The sequence below is a fragment of the Aphelocoma coerulescens genome, unplaced genomic scaffold, assembly GCF_041296385.1.
Source record: "Aphelocoma coerulescens isolate FSJ_1873_10779 unplaced genomic scaffold, UR_Acoe_1.0 HiC_scaffold_184, whole genome shotgun sequence".
Taxonomy (NCBI): domain Eukaryota; kingdom Metazoa; phylum Chordata; class Aves; order Passeriformes; family Corvidae; genus Aphelocoma; species Aphelocoma coerulescens.
Window position 1 is genome coordinate 206737 of NW_027183532.1, and position 16124 is coordinate 222860.

The 16124-nt window shown below is 43.1% G+C and overlaps 2 protein-coding genes across 6 annotated transcripts in view; both read right to left on the bottom strand.

Annotated features, from left to right (window-relative positions):
- LOC138101031 (semaphorin-3D-like) overlaps positions 1–16124 on the bottom strand; it is a 38033-nt gene that overhangs the window by 19069 nt on the left and 2840 nt on the right. For 4 of the 5 annotated variants that reach the window (XR_011146997.1, XM_068998871.1, XM_068998869.1 and 1 more), the window contains exon 2: positions 12256–12446. Coding sequence is in view for 4 of the 5 variants with exons in the window: in XM_068998871.1 (XP_068854972.1) it covers positions 12256–12370 (115 nt within the window). In the remaining variant the exon portion in view is untranslated. Of the gene's footprint in view, positions 1–12255; positions 12534–16124 lie in introns of those variants that run through there. The other variant, XM_068998870.1, reaches the window with a different exon arrangement.
- LOC138101037 (uncharacterized) lies at positions 2257–5254 on the bottom strand. Its single transcript, XM_068998874.1, has one exon. It carries the CDS (start codon positions 5210–5212, stop codon positions 2963–2965), a length of 2250 nt encoding a protein of 749 aa, XP_068854975.1. The 5' UTR covers positions 5213–5254; the 3' UTR covers positions 2257–2962.

Consider the following 16124-nt stretch of genomic DNA (forward strand, 5'->3'; position numbering starts at 1 on the left):
TAACATGGTACTATAAAAACCTCAGTCCTCACCTGCAGAACACAAGTAACTAGCATACAGAATATGAGGAAAAATTCCTTCTCCTCTGCAGTCACAGGAATTTGATCTAAGGATAAATTACATGCTTGTGCAAATGCTCTAAAGCACTTTCAGCACTTAAAGCCATGCAAAGCATGGGCCTCTGCAAGAGTGTCAATTGCAAAAATATGTGGATTTGATTCTTCTCCACATACATGAAGGACGATGACTGAGACTGCTGTCTACTTCCAGTTTCCTTATTTGAAAGGAATGATCTCTGAAGAGACCATCCCAAATGGACATTTGTCATCTGTTGTTTAACAGTTCTAGAATTTCTCAGTAAAAAAAAACCCACCTAGAACAGCTACAACAGTGAGGGAAAATGCTGCCTCATGACTGAAATGCCCAAGTGGGAATGAACCCTGCCTGATGCCTTGTACAATCATTTATTTCACTGCATCGTAAGGAAAACATCTGTAGAATATTCCAGATTGAAATGACAACACTGCACACTCCTTTCTTACTGGTGCAAATGACAACACAAGCTGCAAAGTGGTGAAGAATCACGTTTGGTACCTACTATTGAAAACAGCTTGGAAATAAGACTCTGAGCATGGCCACTGATAAGATTATAACTGTAATATGACCTAATAAAACTTTACCAGCAAATATTAACAGAGGGTTGATTAAATTTCAGCTAGATTAATAATTGTTCTCAGTCTATAAAACAACGCATTTTAATCTTACGCATTGAAATTTCCCTTCACAGCGAGACATATTTACTATCACCAAGGATATTGCACTGGAAAAATTTACTGTGAAAAGCACATTTCCCAATGATTCTCAAGCTTAGAGCAAGCTGTTGATTTGAATCACTGCATCTCTGTAGCCTGGCTAACACAGAACCAGCATTCTCACAAGGTACAGTAACAAAGTTACAGGGATGGTCTTTCATGAGTACGTGTTCAGCACTCAGTTTATGGTCTCTAGTTGCTGTTTTCCTCAAAATTAAATACTTTTTTCCAGCCCGGTGATTAACTAAGTATCCAGCTAACTCCCCTTCTGGGTTAATATTTCACTGCTGACTGATAGAAGCTGGAATAGTGACTGGGTTTTATTCATTTCACACAGTATCTCGGTGGACTTGGCTCAAAACAGCATGATCATTGCTTACTTATAAAATCTCCAGCAGCAGAGCCACAGCAAAGAGACTTCAAAAGTAAAAATCTCATTCTGTTCTGATCATATGTATTTGCATTTATAAAACATATTTACACTTGTTAGCATCAAGTCACATGTGTGGTGACCATGTTGCCATTCCTCAACTCCAGCATGCTGTCACAATGCAGCAATGTAGAACCACTTGGTTCAGAATCAGAATGCCCTTTGTGACTAGGTACAGATTTTTTTTAGTGACAAGCCATGCCTAAATTAGCAGAAAGGGAACATCTCAGCCACTTTCAAAACAGTTACAGACAACTTTGAAGGACTCTGAAACTAAAGGCTGTATAACTTTCATATACAGGAAAGAACAAAGGTTGCATCACTTGCCTTTAGGGAGGAGCAAGTCCTTTCTCATGTTGGAGAATACACGTGAAGGTTTACATGGGCATTGTAGAAACTCAAGCAAATTTCTGGGATAAAGAAAAGTATTTCTAGCATGACTGCAGCAATTTATCCAATTCCTAAGGTATGCTGAGTTTAAAGTTGACCAGTTGACCCCAGATGTATTGGTATGAAGGCAAAGAGAATAAATACTTCCGGACTACTACCAATCTCTACAATGTAGTGCAAGAAGTAAATTACATTTTGTTTAGCTGCATGTCACCATGGACAAAGCCGTGCATGTGAAGTGGCTCTCATTGATATACAATACTATTAGGCCTGGTGAAAAACGTAATATTCATAGAACAGCAGGGCCTCTCCAAAAGGATACAGACAACTGGGAATAGAGAAAACATGACTTTCTGTGTTCACAGTTTTGTGTTAAAACCTTGGTTATGAGAAGCCCAGAAAAGAGCTGTGTACTAAACCACATGTTTTGCAGTTAGGGACTTCTCTGTTCATCTTTCAGGACGGAATTGTTCCCCAGGAGGGTATTACAGTTATAAAAGTGACTGTGAAAAGAACACTTTTCCAAAGATTCCTAAAAAATTCAGGAGTACTCTGCTGTAGAATTTCAGGCATTTCAGGGCATTTTCACATCAACCTTCAAGCATCTCTATGGGTTTGCTCAAGAGAGAGCACACGCAACATATCCAACATCTCTGTTTGCAAAATGGCATTATTTCAGGCAGGTATATAGGAACGACGTTCTCTAAGATACAGAGGCTTAAATATAAAGAATGTCACGTTTCAGGCAATTTGAGACACTTCTCTCCTTTTATTAATTTTCCAAACATAGCTATCCAGATATTACTGAAAAGGAGACAATCTACTATAGTAGGGTAGCTCAATTTCCTAAACTAAGACCAACTTTGCAAAATAGTTGTACACTGATAATAATAAAGGACCTCTGGAAGCAATGCTAATAAAGAATTCCTATTAGAAAAATTTGGACTACCTATTCTCCTATGGTAAAGTGAGCTACAGGTCACTGAACAACTACATCAAGTCCCTAACAGGCCAGTTTCATGTCTTTGAGGTGTGCCAAGCAACCTCTCTCAGTTCGTAGTCTTCTGTAAGGATGTGCAGGTGGAGCCAGTTTCTGCCTCGTAGACGTAGGAACATCACAACAGCACCGTGGTAAACTGGAAGGTGAAGGGCAGGGCAATGCAGAGATGTGTGTCTGCACAGTGAATCCGTGTGCCGCAGCATCTTCCATCCACGGGAGCAGGAAAGCAGCTTCAGGATTGCCAGTGAAAAAAGGAAGAATTATGCAGTGCTCACGTGGCTGCCATCGGGTGTGAGCCCCCCCAGCACAGCTCTGTGCAGGGAATTCCTCTCAGTGGCCGGAGAGCAGCATCCAGAGGCGAAATCGCAGCTGACCGTAAGCTCGCATCGCCTCTGCGTGGGCGGCCGGATCTTGGGCCAGGTGCTCAAAGAGGTTGAGCGGCTCGACCGCTCGCATTGCCGGCGGCAAGCTGATCTCTGCAGGAAGCCTCTGGTTGCCTAGGACAAAGTGCTCCAGGCGTTTCAACTGCAGGCAGCGGCGCAGGTATGCCATGATGTCCCACAGCCGCCGTGCAAATTCCCTCCTGCGCCACTGGGACAGCGGTACGGTGGTCAGCACGTGCATGACCACAGTCTTCCAGGTCGAGCTGGAAAAACCTGTGCCCCTCAGGATGCAGGTGAAGAGCTGCAGGCATTTCAGGTGCAAGCTCTCACATGGCACCTGCCTGGCGACGTGCTGGAAGAATTTTGCCTCTGCCACAGCGTATGTCTCAGGCCACGCTGTGCTTGCGATGGAGTCGGCCTCGGCGGGATGGCTGCTCACAAAGATGCTGGAGCTGCCTGTCTGGGCCTCTGTGGGCTGGCTGACCGCAAAGATGTCGGAGTCCCCGTGGCGCACCCCAAACAACATCTTCACCACCAGGCTCTTCTTGCCTTTGCTCAGCCGGAATTGGCAGGACCGGCTGCAGGGCTGAAACACCAAGTGCCATGAGTACGACTGAGGCAAATGCAGCCACGAGCATCTCACCAGCTGGTAGAACCAGTGGGAGGTTTTCTCCACGTCCAGGTAGGAGCCGGTGCAGAGTGTCTCTAGGAGGCTGGGCTTCTGCTTCCGCCGCAGCTCCTCCTGCGAGTGGTGCAGGAAGCACAACAGCTTCTCGCCCAGCTGCTCCCTCTCGCACGTGCACACCAGCTCCACACGGACGCAGAAGGTCCTTGCTGCCATCTGCCCTGCACTGTTCAGCTCCAGGTGGAAGGCGTGTCCCGGTGGGGGATTCAGTGGGACCAGCACGCAGTACACCCCATCCTGCTCACGGGGACTCCAACCCTCAAAGGCACTGCCCACCCCGATGGCTTCTTGAGGCACCGGGTAGAAACTATTGCTCACGCTGTCAATAAAGACACGCGTGAAGCTCTCCATCAGCTCAGCTGCCACTGAGCGACCTTTCTCCACGTCCTCGACGGGACACTGTATGCGATCCACTAAAAGGATCCCTCGCTTATTCCCAGTGTCACAGGCGTCTTCTTCCTCTTCAATTCCACCACGGCTGCCTTTGCCCTTGCCAGCACTGCCTTCTTTTTCACTGGCAGCCACATTACCTTGTTCTCCTTCTTTTGCATCTTCATTCTTCTCTCCATTCGCATTTGCATCACCCTGCTTCTCATCTCTGTTTGCAGCACTGGTCTCTTCATTTCCAAGGTGAGTGGTTTTTTCTTCAGTTGCAGCAAACCCACTGTGGTCTATTGCCTTCCCACCATCACTGTTGTCTTCCTGCCCAATCCAATCACTGCTTTGTTGTTCACTGGCATCACTGCTTCCCTGCACCTTCACATCTGCTTTTTCTTCCTTTCCATCTACCTCGTATACTCCTTTATTTACATCATCACTGTTGCCTGCCTTCATATACGCATCATCGGTTTTTTCTTCATTTCCATCTCCGTCTTCCTTTCCAGCATCCTTGTCTGGCTCCACCTTCACATCCTTGTTTTCTCCTTCATTTACTTCATCTAGGTCTTCCACACCTCCAGTAACATTGCCAGGTTCTTCTTCATTTCCTTCGGCAGTATTGTCTCCTGGCATATTCCCATCACTCCAGCCTTCATCTTTCTTTGCATCATGGCCATCATCACTTTTAACATCACTGTCTTTCTTCAACTTCACATCTTCATCTCGTTCATTGGCATCATCATCGTCTCCTTCGTTTGCAGCCACAGGACTGCCTTCTCCTTCATTTCCGCTGCCGCTGTCATCTGCCTCCACAGTCACATCTATGGTTTCTCCATCTCCCTTGGAATCCAAACTGTCTTCTTCCTTTTCTTTTTCCTTCTCCTCTCCCAAGATCTTGCAGGAGCTCTGGTCCTTGCCGCTGCTGTTGGTTTCGCTGGCTTCAGGACTCCTCCTGCAGCTAAACCACAGGCCCAAGAGGAGCAGGAGTCCAGCAAGAGCCCAGAATGGCCACTGCTGCAGGGCACCAAAGAGCAGGGCTCCCCAGCCCTCGTCCTGCTGCTCCGGGGGCCCTTGCTCCAGCTCCTGCAGCAGCCGAGCCATCTCGCGGTCAAGCAGCTCCTCACGCTCCTGCATTCGCCGGTGCGTGGCCTCATCCAGCCCATCCCCAGCTGGCTGGGGGTACTGGATCAGGCTTTGCACGAGCACGAAGAGCAATGACAACAAAGCCATGGTCTGCAAGAGGACACACAGAAGGGGTTCAGTAGGGCCAGCATGGAGGCAGCCAGTGGGGGGCAGGAGCCACAGGGACGTGGCAGCAGGAAGGAGAGGGCCCCTGGCAGCTGGCAGGAGGCAAGGCCTGCACCGCTGCCCCAGCAAGCACCGAGCCTGAGCAAGGCACTCCCACCAGGGGCTGGGCCCTGGATGCAGGGACAGAACACACGCCCCCGGTGCCGGCGCTTCTGCCCCAGCCCTCCCCCAGCCCTGCCTCCCCACCGCCTGTGTGCACTCACCGCTTGCCCAGGCTCTACTGGGGCAGCGGCAACCCATGGGGCCTTTAATAGCTGCCCCCATTGTGACACGGCCCCTGTGCTGTCACAGGCCCCAGAGCGCATCACAGGCCAGCCCCACCCGCCATCCCCAGCCCGGGAACTCATCATGGCCCTGGGCACCCAAAGCCTCAAGAGACACAAAGTGCAGACCCATCAGTCGTGAACCTGGGAACCCCAGAGCTTCCCTGTACAAAGCAGGCACAAGCGCCCTCCCACACAAACCCTTGTCAAATATAAATATGGGTGACATGATCCATGGATGCTCTTGGTATACGGGTGCAAGCTTTATTTAATCTTGGAGGGGGACATTTTTTATTAATAATATTTATATTGATTACTTTTGGGGCAGTATGTCATATAGGCTAATGTTTTGTTACAGATTTAGTGAGAAATCTTTCTGAAAGAAATCCAGGTTGCTTGAATGATGCACAGGAAGATCTAACACCCTCCTTTAAGAGGCCCAGTAAGTTAATTACAAAATTTTGGTGTCTTCAGCAACCTCTCAGCTCTTAAAACTCTATGGTTCAACACAGTGCAAAATTCTGGGATAGCCAGGATTTTGTTCAGAAAGTAGAATGTCTCCTTTTTCAAATTTGTAGCAAAGATGTACATCTGTCACTCCCACCATCTTCAAAATTGTCTGCCTTAAACAGAGTTAACCAATCTCTCTGACTTGTTTGATGTTGCGCTGGTTAAATAAAGGAAATTCTGACTCTTTCTGCTATCTCTGTGTATTTATCTCCAAAGGACTGTGAGTACGGAAGAGTCATCCCCTATATTCCTCAGCTCTTCTTTGGGGAACTCACCTAGAAATGGAACTGCAGAAATGGGGAGGGAGGAAAAAGAAACAGGATGTGAATCAAGCACCTGCATAGTGACCACAGATGTCCACTGCTAGACAGACACTGACGTCAGGCAGATCGTGCCCTCCAAATAGTGCTCAGAAAGAGAACAAGTTTGGGATTTCTGAAACTGCTCTGAATTGGATTTGCTTAAACACATGTCATTAGTAAAAGTAATCAAAGAAAGAGTTTTGATCCCTCTTCCAAGCTGATGCCACTTATCATGTCTCTTCCCCCTGCATTCTTCTAGGGAAGCTGTTTTTGATGTTGTCCCGTCCTTCTTTTTATAAGAGAGCAAAAATCCTTTGTTAAGTATTACTCTTTCAGTTTTGTTTCCTCTCATCTTCTGAGATATAGTAAAGTGAACATTCAGCAGAATAGTTTTGTATTTTTTGAATACAATTCTTCTTTTATCCAATTGAGGCCCTTCTGTGATCACGAAAAAACAGCCTCCAGTCAGTGACATCAACAGTTTACACTCATAAGAGCTTGACATGGGTCAGTTCTCCAAGGTTATTCTTAGTTCAACTGCTATGTAAGCTGTTGATGTCACTGACTGGAGGCTGCTCTTCAGGACATGATATATATGATAATTATATGACAGAAAATGCAACATAGAGTTGAATCTGACCTTCAAGTTCACTAGCTTAAAAAAGGAAAAAAAATGTCTGCAAGAAATTTGCTGCTTTTCCCATTACTAAGATGTAATAAATGCCTTCAAGTTTATACTCAGTCGACGGCATATACACATGGACAGCAGCACCCATCCATCTTCAAGCTAGGGTACATTTTAAGTCTCAATGATCACTGCCTCCAGAAAGCATTTTTGAGACAAAACAGGCAAAGTCTTTTGCATATCTAGACAATCATCCAATACTAGGATCTTCACTCTCACATAAACACTTCATGTTTTTCCATAGAGGAATCTGAGATAGATTTTTCTGACAAATAACAGACCACCAAAAATTAATTAAACGACAAACAAGGGAAAAGCACCACTTCCTCACTCAGCACATTTTCCTTGATTTTCATTAAGCATTCAGATTTACAGACGCTGATATTGCCACAAGAGCAGTTTTTTTCTGGTTTTACTTCCTCTTCTAGTAGAGCAAGCACAGCTGCAAAATGCAAGCTCATTTCTAGGCTCTCTTACACATCACCAGTTTACCACATTCCAACCAGTCATAGCTGTGCAACACCCCGTCAGGGTACTGGGATTACTGCAGTGTCACAGACAGCTTAAGTGAGGCTCATGGAGCTGTACAGTTTTAACTACGTTTTAGATGTATAATTAAATGATGCATGACATGGAAATAAGCCAGCTGTACTGAAACTGAACAAACTAACTGCTGTGATGCAACAGTTAAGCATCTCATCAGTTATAAAATGAAACAGGTTTAAAGCAAAAGCAATATAGAGAACAGAATGCTTGACACTGTTAAATAGCATGTTCAAAGGATAATTTTTGAACATTAAGGAAATGTACTCACCCAGTCAAATTTTCAAAAGAATTCATGGCACCAAAATGTTCTCTGTTTGCTTTTTCACCATGTTTTAAGAATGGATCACTCTTAGGGGGAAGAAAATCCGGTGTGCAAAACACTGCGGGAAACTAAACAATCCTTAAACATGGCTAATTGCCATGTGGAGCTGATGGTTTAGCACGGTCATCCTTCAGCAGAGGAGAAAGAACTGCCTGTCTTTAGTTTACTTAGGTAAGATGAAAAAAGTGAGGAGTGTGAATTTGATCTCGCTTCAATTTACTTCAGTGGAAAAACTCTTGCCATGACTTCAGTGAGAGTGAGACTGCACCTTAATTCATTCTATATGGAGAAAAACAAACCAGCTGAGAATAATGCTTTTGTTTATTAGATTTAAATTACTACCATAGTCGTTTTGAACAGTGCTAAGTAAATCCTGCTTTAAAAGCCAAACCTTGCCTTCAGTCGTGCTTATTCCTCTGTACTGTGTCACAGTGCAGGATTCCTGGTCCTCTGACCAAGTCACGGCTGTCACAGTAAGCATGGTTTGCTCTGGGGAATGGCCACATTCCCACACGGGAATGATACATGTTTGTGGATATCACTGGTGACAATGCCCAAATCTGGCCTGGTGCATGCCCCCCAGCCAAGAAACTAGGGTGCACACTTTGGTAATATAAATGCATTCACTGAGAACACAGACTACACTTACTGAAATGTCCATGAAAAGCAGCCAAGTAAATCAAATCAATAGGGTTAAATTTGCAATTTCTCTCTTTCTGCAGGAAAATTTTAGGATAGCCACAAATTGAGAAAAATTTGATTTTTTTTCTTCTTTTTCTCAGAAGGCAATCAACCTTCTGGGTCTGGCTATTCTTTACTTCTCCCTATGAAGTAAAATCTAAAAAGACACACACGATATTTATGGAAGGACCTCCCAATGAATTAGGAAAAATTATTACTCAGAAGATAAAACAGAAACAAGACTGTCTACACTGTATGAATTAAACATACGAGAATTAGGACACAGAGCCTTCCATCCTTTAGTAACAGAACTGATGCTGTCCTGAAAATGACATGAATGAATTAGACTGGTGTATGAAAACCTTCTGCATCTGCTCTAGAGGTTGGAATGAGGATGTCAAATGAGGCAGCAGACAACAAGGATGTGCTGCTTAGGGAAGCTGTGGTTGTGGAGTTCTGCAGTTTGGATGAAGGTCACAGGTTATCTCCATCTACATGAAAATGAGTGATAAATATACACTGTCGGTCTTAAGACTGAAAGAGTACTAGGCAAAGAGGGTTAAAATATGGAATATTACTCAAAATCATCCCCTGGTTTTCTAAAGATCCTAATCTTCTATTAGAAGACAGTTTGTTACCTTCTCCTAATATTAAAACTACAGTAATAAAAGCACCTCAATCTTGTAGAAGTATCTAAGATACACAGATTAAGTAAGGTATATGCACTGAGAGCACCCTAAAAACATCACAAGAGGAGTGACAATTTCTGGGATAGTAATGACATGAACAAGTATCTAACTTAAGTCTGAGTGAATAAGAGAATTTTTCAACTAATGGATATGGGAAAATGTGAAAAGATGAGATACATGATTAAAGATCATAGTGGATTTGATTAACACAGGTGGAGAATATATGACTTTGATTCTGTACTACAACGTATTTTAATTGATTTGTGTGTAGTTTTAGTTTTATACATGCACAATTTTTTTAGAACACATCTTTAGACTGGGACAAACAATAAAGGAAATCCATTGTACGACTTTACATTGATCCCGACATCATTCACTGGAATATCTTAACATTTCCTGCACAGATTCCCATTCGTTAAGATGACGACCTTGAGAAGAAGGAAACCTATAGCTGCCATTCAGAGAAGGTCTAAAATTTTAATTGCTGTTTGAACACAAAGGAGCTTTGACATGCTGTGGTTTATTGAAGCACTCCTGCAGTTATAGACACATCTTTAACCACCCTACCCTCTCCCTCTTCCTCCATCCACCACTGATTGATGCAACTGGAAAACTCAGTAACTGCAAAGTCCTGCTTACTTCCAGCTCTCCTGCCCCAGCAAATGCTCAGCTCTTCTGGGAAGATGGAGCTATGCCATAAACACATTGCACATGAAAGGAGACGAAACCTTCCCTTCAAAGACACGTGTGACCAGGTTTTTGGAACTGCCTGATGTGGCCAGTTCTCATCTGTTTTCCATAAAGAAGGAGAAGAGCCCTGTATTCTCCTCTTCATGATAGTTCAAGTATTAATTCCAAAGAACAGAGATGCCAGGACTTGTCAGTGACATGACTAACAATTTTATGACAACTGGCAAAACAGTTCATTTCTCCTACATCTTATTCTCAGAAACCTTGGAATTGTTTTGTCTGAAAGATTTGGGGGGAGGAAGGTAGACTTAATTCTCACAACTATATTAAATACTCAGTATATGTGATATCCTGTTGTCAACACACAAAATATAGTTTGATTATGATAAGCCATACTGGAATCATTTACAGTACATAAGTGTGAAAAAACAGCATTAAATTGTTTCTTGTTCCATGTGGAAAAATATACACCTTCCAACCCCCCAAGAAAGTAAGACAAAGCACAATAAATTCTGGTAATTCTCTTTCTTCCGACTTTTCAGTTCCATCACAGCTCTCAAAATTAAGATTTATGTGCTATTTTGCATCTGCATCTGTTGTTGATTTTCCCCCCCTACGGGGATATAGGTGAATAAGTTTGGACAGGAAACGGTATCCCTCAAGCCAAACTGAAAGGTTTATAAAGTTGCTAATAAAAGTTTGGATCAGGGCCTAAATATCAATCATCTGCTCATTGTCTTTTTAAACGAGCTCAGGCATTTCCCCAACTGTTCCCAGCAGGTCTCTGCCACTATTTTAAACTAAGATTTCAGCCTTTTTTTTTTCCCTGTGTTGACCTCAATAATTTTTCTTTCTCCCCCTCTTTACCTGCCAAAGGCATCCATCAGGATTTTGCCAAAGGCTATCTGCTTTTGAAGTTGAGAGGAATTCACTAATCGTGAGTGTCAAATCCACAATAAATGCCGTCGCCATGTGGTACATGCTGCTTTTGGGAATTATCTCAAAAGGCCTGGCTGTGAGAAGGCCGGCTGTATGTTAGGAGGGTTTTACTGCTAACTTTCGTAACTCACGTCAGGTCTTTCAGTTTCTCTATTCATTGGCTTCAGTGAGTGCAACTGTTTCCCAAAGTAATAAAAATGTTGTCAAGATCCCTTGATCTTGCTTCCTCTGTCTCTCTCACACAAACACATCCAAACACATTTATATACACAGTGGAATAGCATGCCCAGTGGCACGCAAATCTAGCAAAAGAGAAGCTTGTAAATAAATAGCAAGTCATTCTGCTTACTCAATAAATTTCTCTGGGTGTTAAACTCATGATAAACATATCATAAGCCCCAATGAAGGCTTTACAGCCTGTCCCATCACACCATCCTGAGTGTAACTCTGCAATGCATAGGAAGACATAAGTTTGAAAAACAGAGCAGAAATAGCTCCCATAAGGGCAAGGTGCTGACACAGCTGAAACATAACTAATGGGAGAGCACTTGTTTTCACTAAAGAAGAAAGTATCAGTGACACACCTCTGTGCCTGTGCAGGTGTGCTGTACATTCAAAGCAAAAAGAAATCTACCTTCTTTAAAAACTTGTCCATTAATACATAAATATGTCTGTGTTGAAATCCCTCGGTACCATTCTTAACAAGAACTACACACAAGACTAAGAAATTCTGCAGAGAAACACGCTTTTGTGATCCAAAGAGGCAAGGAGAAAGAAAACCACCTATGAAGAGTTTAACATACCCACTTAGTGATAGAAAAAGAATTATTACAAAAATAAATGTCAGTCCCCTTGAAACACTTGAGTCAGCTCTCTCAACTTCCTCTGATGCTGTAGGAAGGTGTGAACGTCCTCCATGTCTCACATCATCCCTACCAGCCACATAGGAATGTCTCCAATGCACCTCAGAGTGTTTCAAGTACCACTCCCCTCTAATTTATGTAGAGTCTGTTAACATCCTCTTGGAGCAAACAGAAATAATACTTTTAAAAGACAGTTATACTTCAGAAACATGTGCCCCGACACAACAAAAAGCCCAGATTTTAATACTGCCCCGAGGCAGAATTCATCCATCTTTAAGGCTTCTATTATGTATTTCCTGGTTAGTAATACAAAAGAACTGCTGGCAGTATCACATCAAAACGGAAGTGGCAGAATCAGAAAAACTACTGAAAAGTTTACCTTTATAGGAAAGCTTCAGTCTTGGGATATTTTGTTTTGACATTCCAGTGACTGGAAGGAACAGCATCACTAAAGACAGCGGGCTGCAGGCACGTGGCACTTGCAAAGCTCTCATTCTGCTCTCCTCTTCTGTATCTTCTTTTGTACTATGGTGAAGTATCTCCCCACTTTTCAAACAATCCAAGTTTTATCTGGAAGAAAAAAAGAAAACATCTGCAGATCTGCTTTACTGCATAAGTAACAATTCTGTAAGCAAGCCAGACCTATCTTTAAGGAGCACCTCAGTTAATTTCTTTGCTACAAAAGTATTTTTCCTCTAGTACAAGTAAATATGTTTTGTTTCCTTAATACTAAATTTACACATTTTGACATTGGAAAAATATGTAAACTTTTCAGACACCAGTGTCTAGCCTAGCTAAAGTTTAAGCACAAATTAAATTAATGCAGTATCCATAAAAAGAACATATGACATTCAAAAGTGACCATGCAACTTGATAGTTAATACTAGTCCATTGGATATCTTACATGTTTTATAGCTCTTTTTGTCTCAGTACAACAGCTATTGTGTGTTTATGCTATGACTAGAATGAACTGTAATGTCTCAGATGCCATGGGGGTACAAGCTGAGTTAACAGTGAGTACATATCCATATCCATCAAAAACTTTTCATAAATAAACTAAGAAAACTGGACAGAGCAAGCAGTTGTGTTTCGTTTTAATAGAGAAAAAAGTCAAAGCGGATGATGGATTTAAAAGTGTTTTCAGTATGATATTTCCAGCAGAATAACTGCCTCAACTCATCCACCAAAATGTCCTATAAACTTTAATGAGTGTTTCAGGCTGGAGTCAATAGGCTGATATGGGATTTTGTTAGCACAGTGTGTAACTAAGCCAGCTTTGCAACACTTTTCACTTAGTAAGAATCATTCGTAGTCCATAAATCTTAAAGTTTTTTACAAACGAAAGCAATTATCACTGCCCTTATTTTCCCTATGCAAAAACGGAACCATAAAGCTGCAATGAACCTATTTCCTCAAGGTCACACAGCCAGCACAGGAGTTGAAAAGAAAACAGCAACAGCAGTCCTGCTGTCCTTTGTACCCAGCTATCAAGGATCCCTTTTGCCCAATAACTCGACTTTTGCACGTGAAATTATTTGAAACGGCATCTTGAGTTCTGAAGGCAAAACTTCACGGTTAATAAATCACAGAGATCAGAGTATGAAAATATTTGTGAGACCAGATCCTTCCCCCTGCAAGTGCCTGATGCTAGAGGTCAAGGGAGATGGCTGGTGAAATGACAAATGTCAGTGTTTGAGTAATGCTGGAAAACCAAGGAGTAAGGAAATGTTATGGTTAGTCGAGAGATTAATGGCTCATGATGTGCCATGAAAATTCTTTTCTGAAAGGAACTGGAGCTGCCTGATTAAAAGAGCAATCCTAGTGCCCACATCAGCCAGCACTTGCACAGACACCAAAGGATAGGTTCCTCACAAGTCCATGAGAGATGCAGCACAGCTTGTGGCCCCTGAGCCTTTCCACTGGTCTGTTATTTGAACTCCTGCAGCACTAGGTCTTGCAATTCTGTGAGCTACAGCAGCACCCAGAACCAATTCAGCACGTCCTGATACAGGCAGTTCATCCTTCCTGGCATGAAAGGATGGAAACAGAATCCCTTCAGTTCTCTCTGACACAGGAAATCTTGCTCAGATGGGCTTTCTGAGCCTCCAGACTTTCGCTCAGTAGCAAAAGACAAGGAAGTGTGCAAGAAAAGCATGATGGTGAAAAAGAGGGAAACAATCCGTAAAATCCCCAAAGCATAATTCCTATTGCAGAACACTAAGCTTCTTTCTTCTCAGTCCCCTCTTCAACACTCATATTCAGTGTCTGAATGCACTACTCTTGGCCAAGCGTGAGTACACGTTCATGAAATGACATGGAGAGAAAACAGACAAACATGAAATGCCTGTTTCATCTTTCTCTTCCCTTTATTACAGTATCAGATCCTAAGAGAACACCCTTAATTTCTTCTGTGCCAACACATCTATTTGAGGGTGGACCACGAAGGACTGAAGTGGATTAGACCATCCCAGGGTTAAATCGCCTTTAAGAAATTTATTTAGAGGTGAAAAAGGGGAAAAGAAGGAGAGGGGAGGAGGGGGAAGAATATGTGAAAATGAGACACCAGCCCTGTTCATCTTCAGCAGGATGATAGTGACAAACCATACTTCAAAAAGAAGCAATTAAGAGGGAGCCAGTCTCACTGCAAGTATGTTGAGAAGTCATGGCCTGAAGCCATGGGCCTCAGCCAACAGGGAACTCACCAAAGGATATGGGGCTCATTTTCTTGAGGCAAATTACTGTGAAGAATCAGGACTAAATTTGACTAAAAAACCAGTTGTGTCAATGCACTGTCATTTGCTGAATTGATTGAGAATCAGCACCAAACTCGGGCCTTCGGCCATAGCTCACAACCTCACTTTTTCATGTAGGCTTTTTTTGCTAATGGGAACCTTCCTTTGTTTTGGTTGGTTTTTTTTTTCCTTTTCCCCTTTTATTTGAATAAAGTCTGTGAAAAACCATTTGCTTTCACAAGGCAGTTAGTTTACACTCGAGGCAGCTGCTCTGTGAGCTCGAGCCAACCCTGTCCTGTCTTTAGATTCATTGCAATCTGGCCAGATTGTCACATATATTTTTAGTTTATGATGATCCTCTAATACAATTCCACACAGAGTCCTTCCAACAGTCTAGCTCAGGTTAATGAACTTCAGGCCAACTAACTTGCCATTAATCGTCAGGAAATGCCCTTCCTCTCTGTAACACATGCAATGTCAATCAGTGTCCTGTGCTGAAAAGACCCACGGTCACGCAGCTCAGTAGCAAACAGTTCCATAGGCAGAAATAAAACATAAAACCTAAACGCAAATTTGACTCCCCCATTCCTTCCTCCCCTCAAAAGTAAGAAGAATTTGGTCAGAGAAGGAAAAATTACTGGTTTGTTCAGTTCTTCGATACTTCAGCTAAGGACCAACACATTGTAAAACCTCCTCACCATGAACAGATCCAAAATAACTGAGGAAAAAGAGTCTGAAATGAAAAATGCTGAGGCTAAAGCTGGTTTCCCACCTTGGCTTCAGCTAGGAAATAGCACCGCACTGTGTTCATTATCACCTGCAAGACCGACCAGGGAAGGAAGCCAGGCATACACCTCGCTGAAACAGGGGCATTTCCAATGGAATAAAGAAGCTTTTATTTGCCCCATGTAGGGGTGGGAGGCACAAGGCTGAGGAGGGGCTGAGCAGCCTGGCTCCATCCTGCTAGGACCTCCCTGCGGGGCCCATAAATTGGGAACAGGCCGTAGGTTAAATGCCAAAAGACAGAAAGCTGAACTGCTGGTGCCCGGCCATCCTGACAGAGAGAGGGGCTGGACCTGACTGGCACATGTGGGATGCCACGTCTCTGAAATGAGGTGTCACCTCCCTGCAATTGGTCAGATTTAGTGGAGCCTATAAAACAGATTGCTCTGAAGCTACTGTCTGAAACAAGAAAACCTGGGGCCAATTTACTAAACATAATTTATTCCAGGCCCTTTGTGGCAATAAACAGAGCTCTTCAGCCTTCTCAAACACACAGACAGTAAGGAGTTCTGTGCTTATGGGAGCTTTTTCAGATCGTTCAGCTCAAACCTATCTAAATGCAAAGTCTTGCATTCACAAATACTGTGTAGTTTCCGACTTCTCCTGGCATCATGAAGTCCAGAGCTGAAAGGACTGTGACCCATCTGCAAACACACGCTTTATAAACTGTATTCGTGTAACTCTTGGTTAGTTCTGTAAAATAAAAACCTTTATGGAATTGGAGGATAATTTA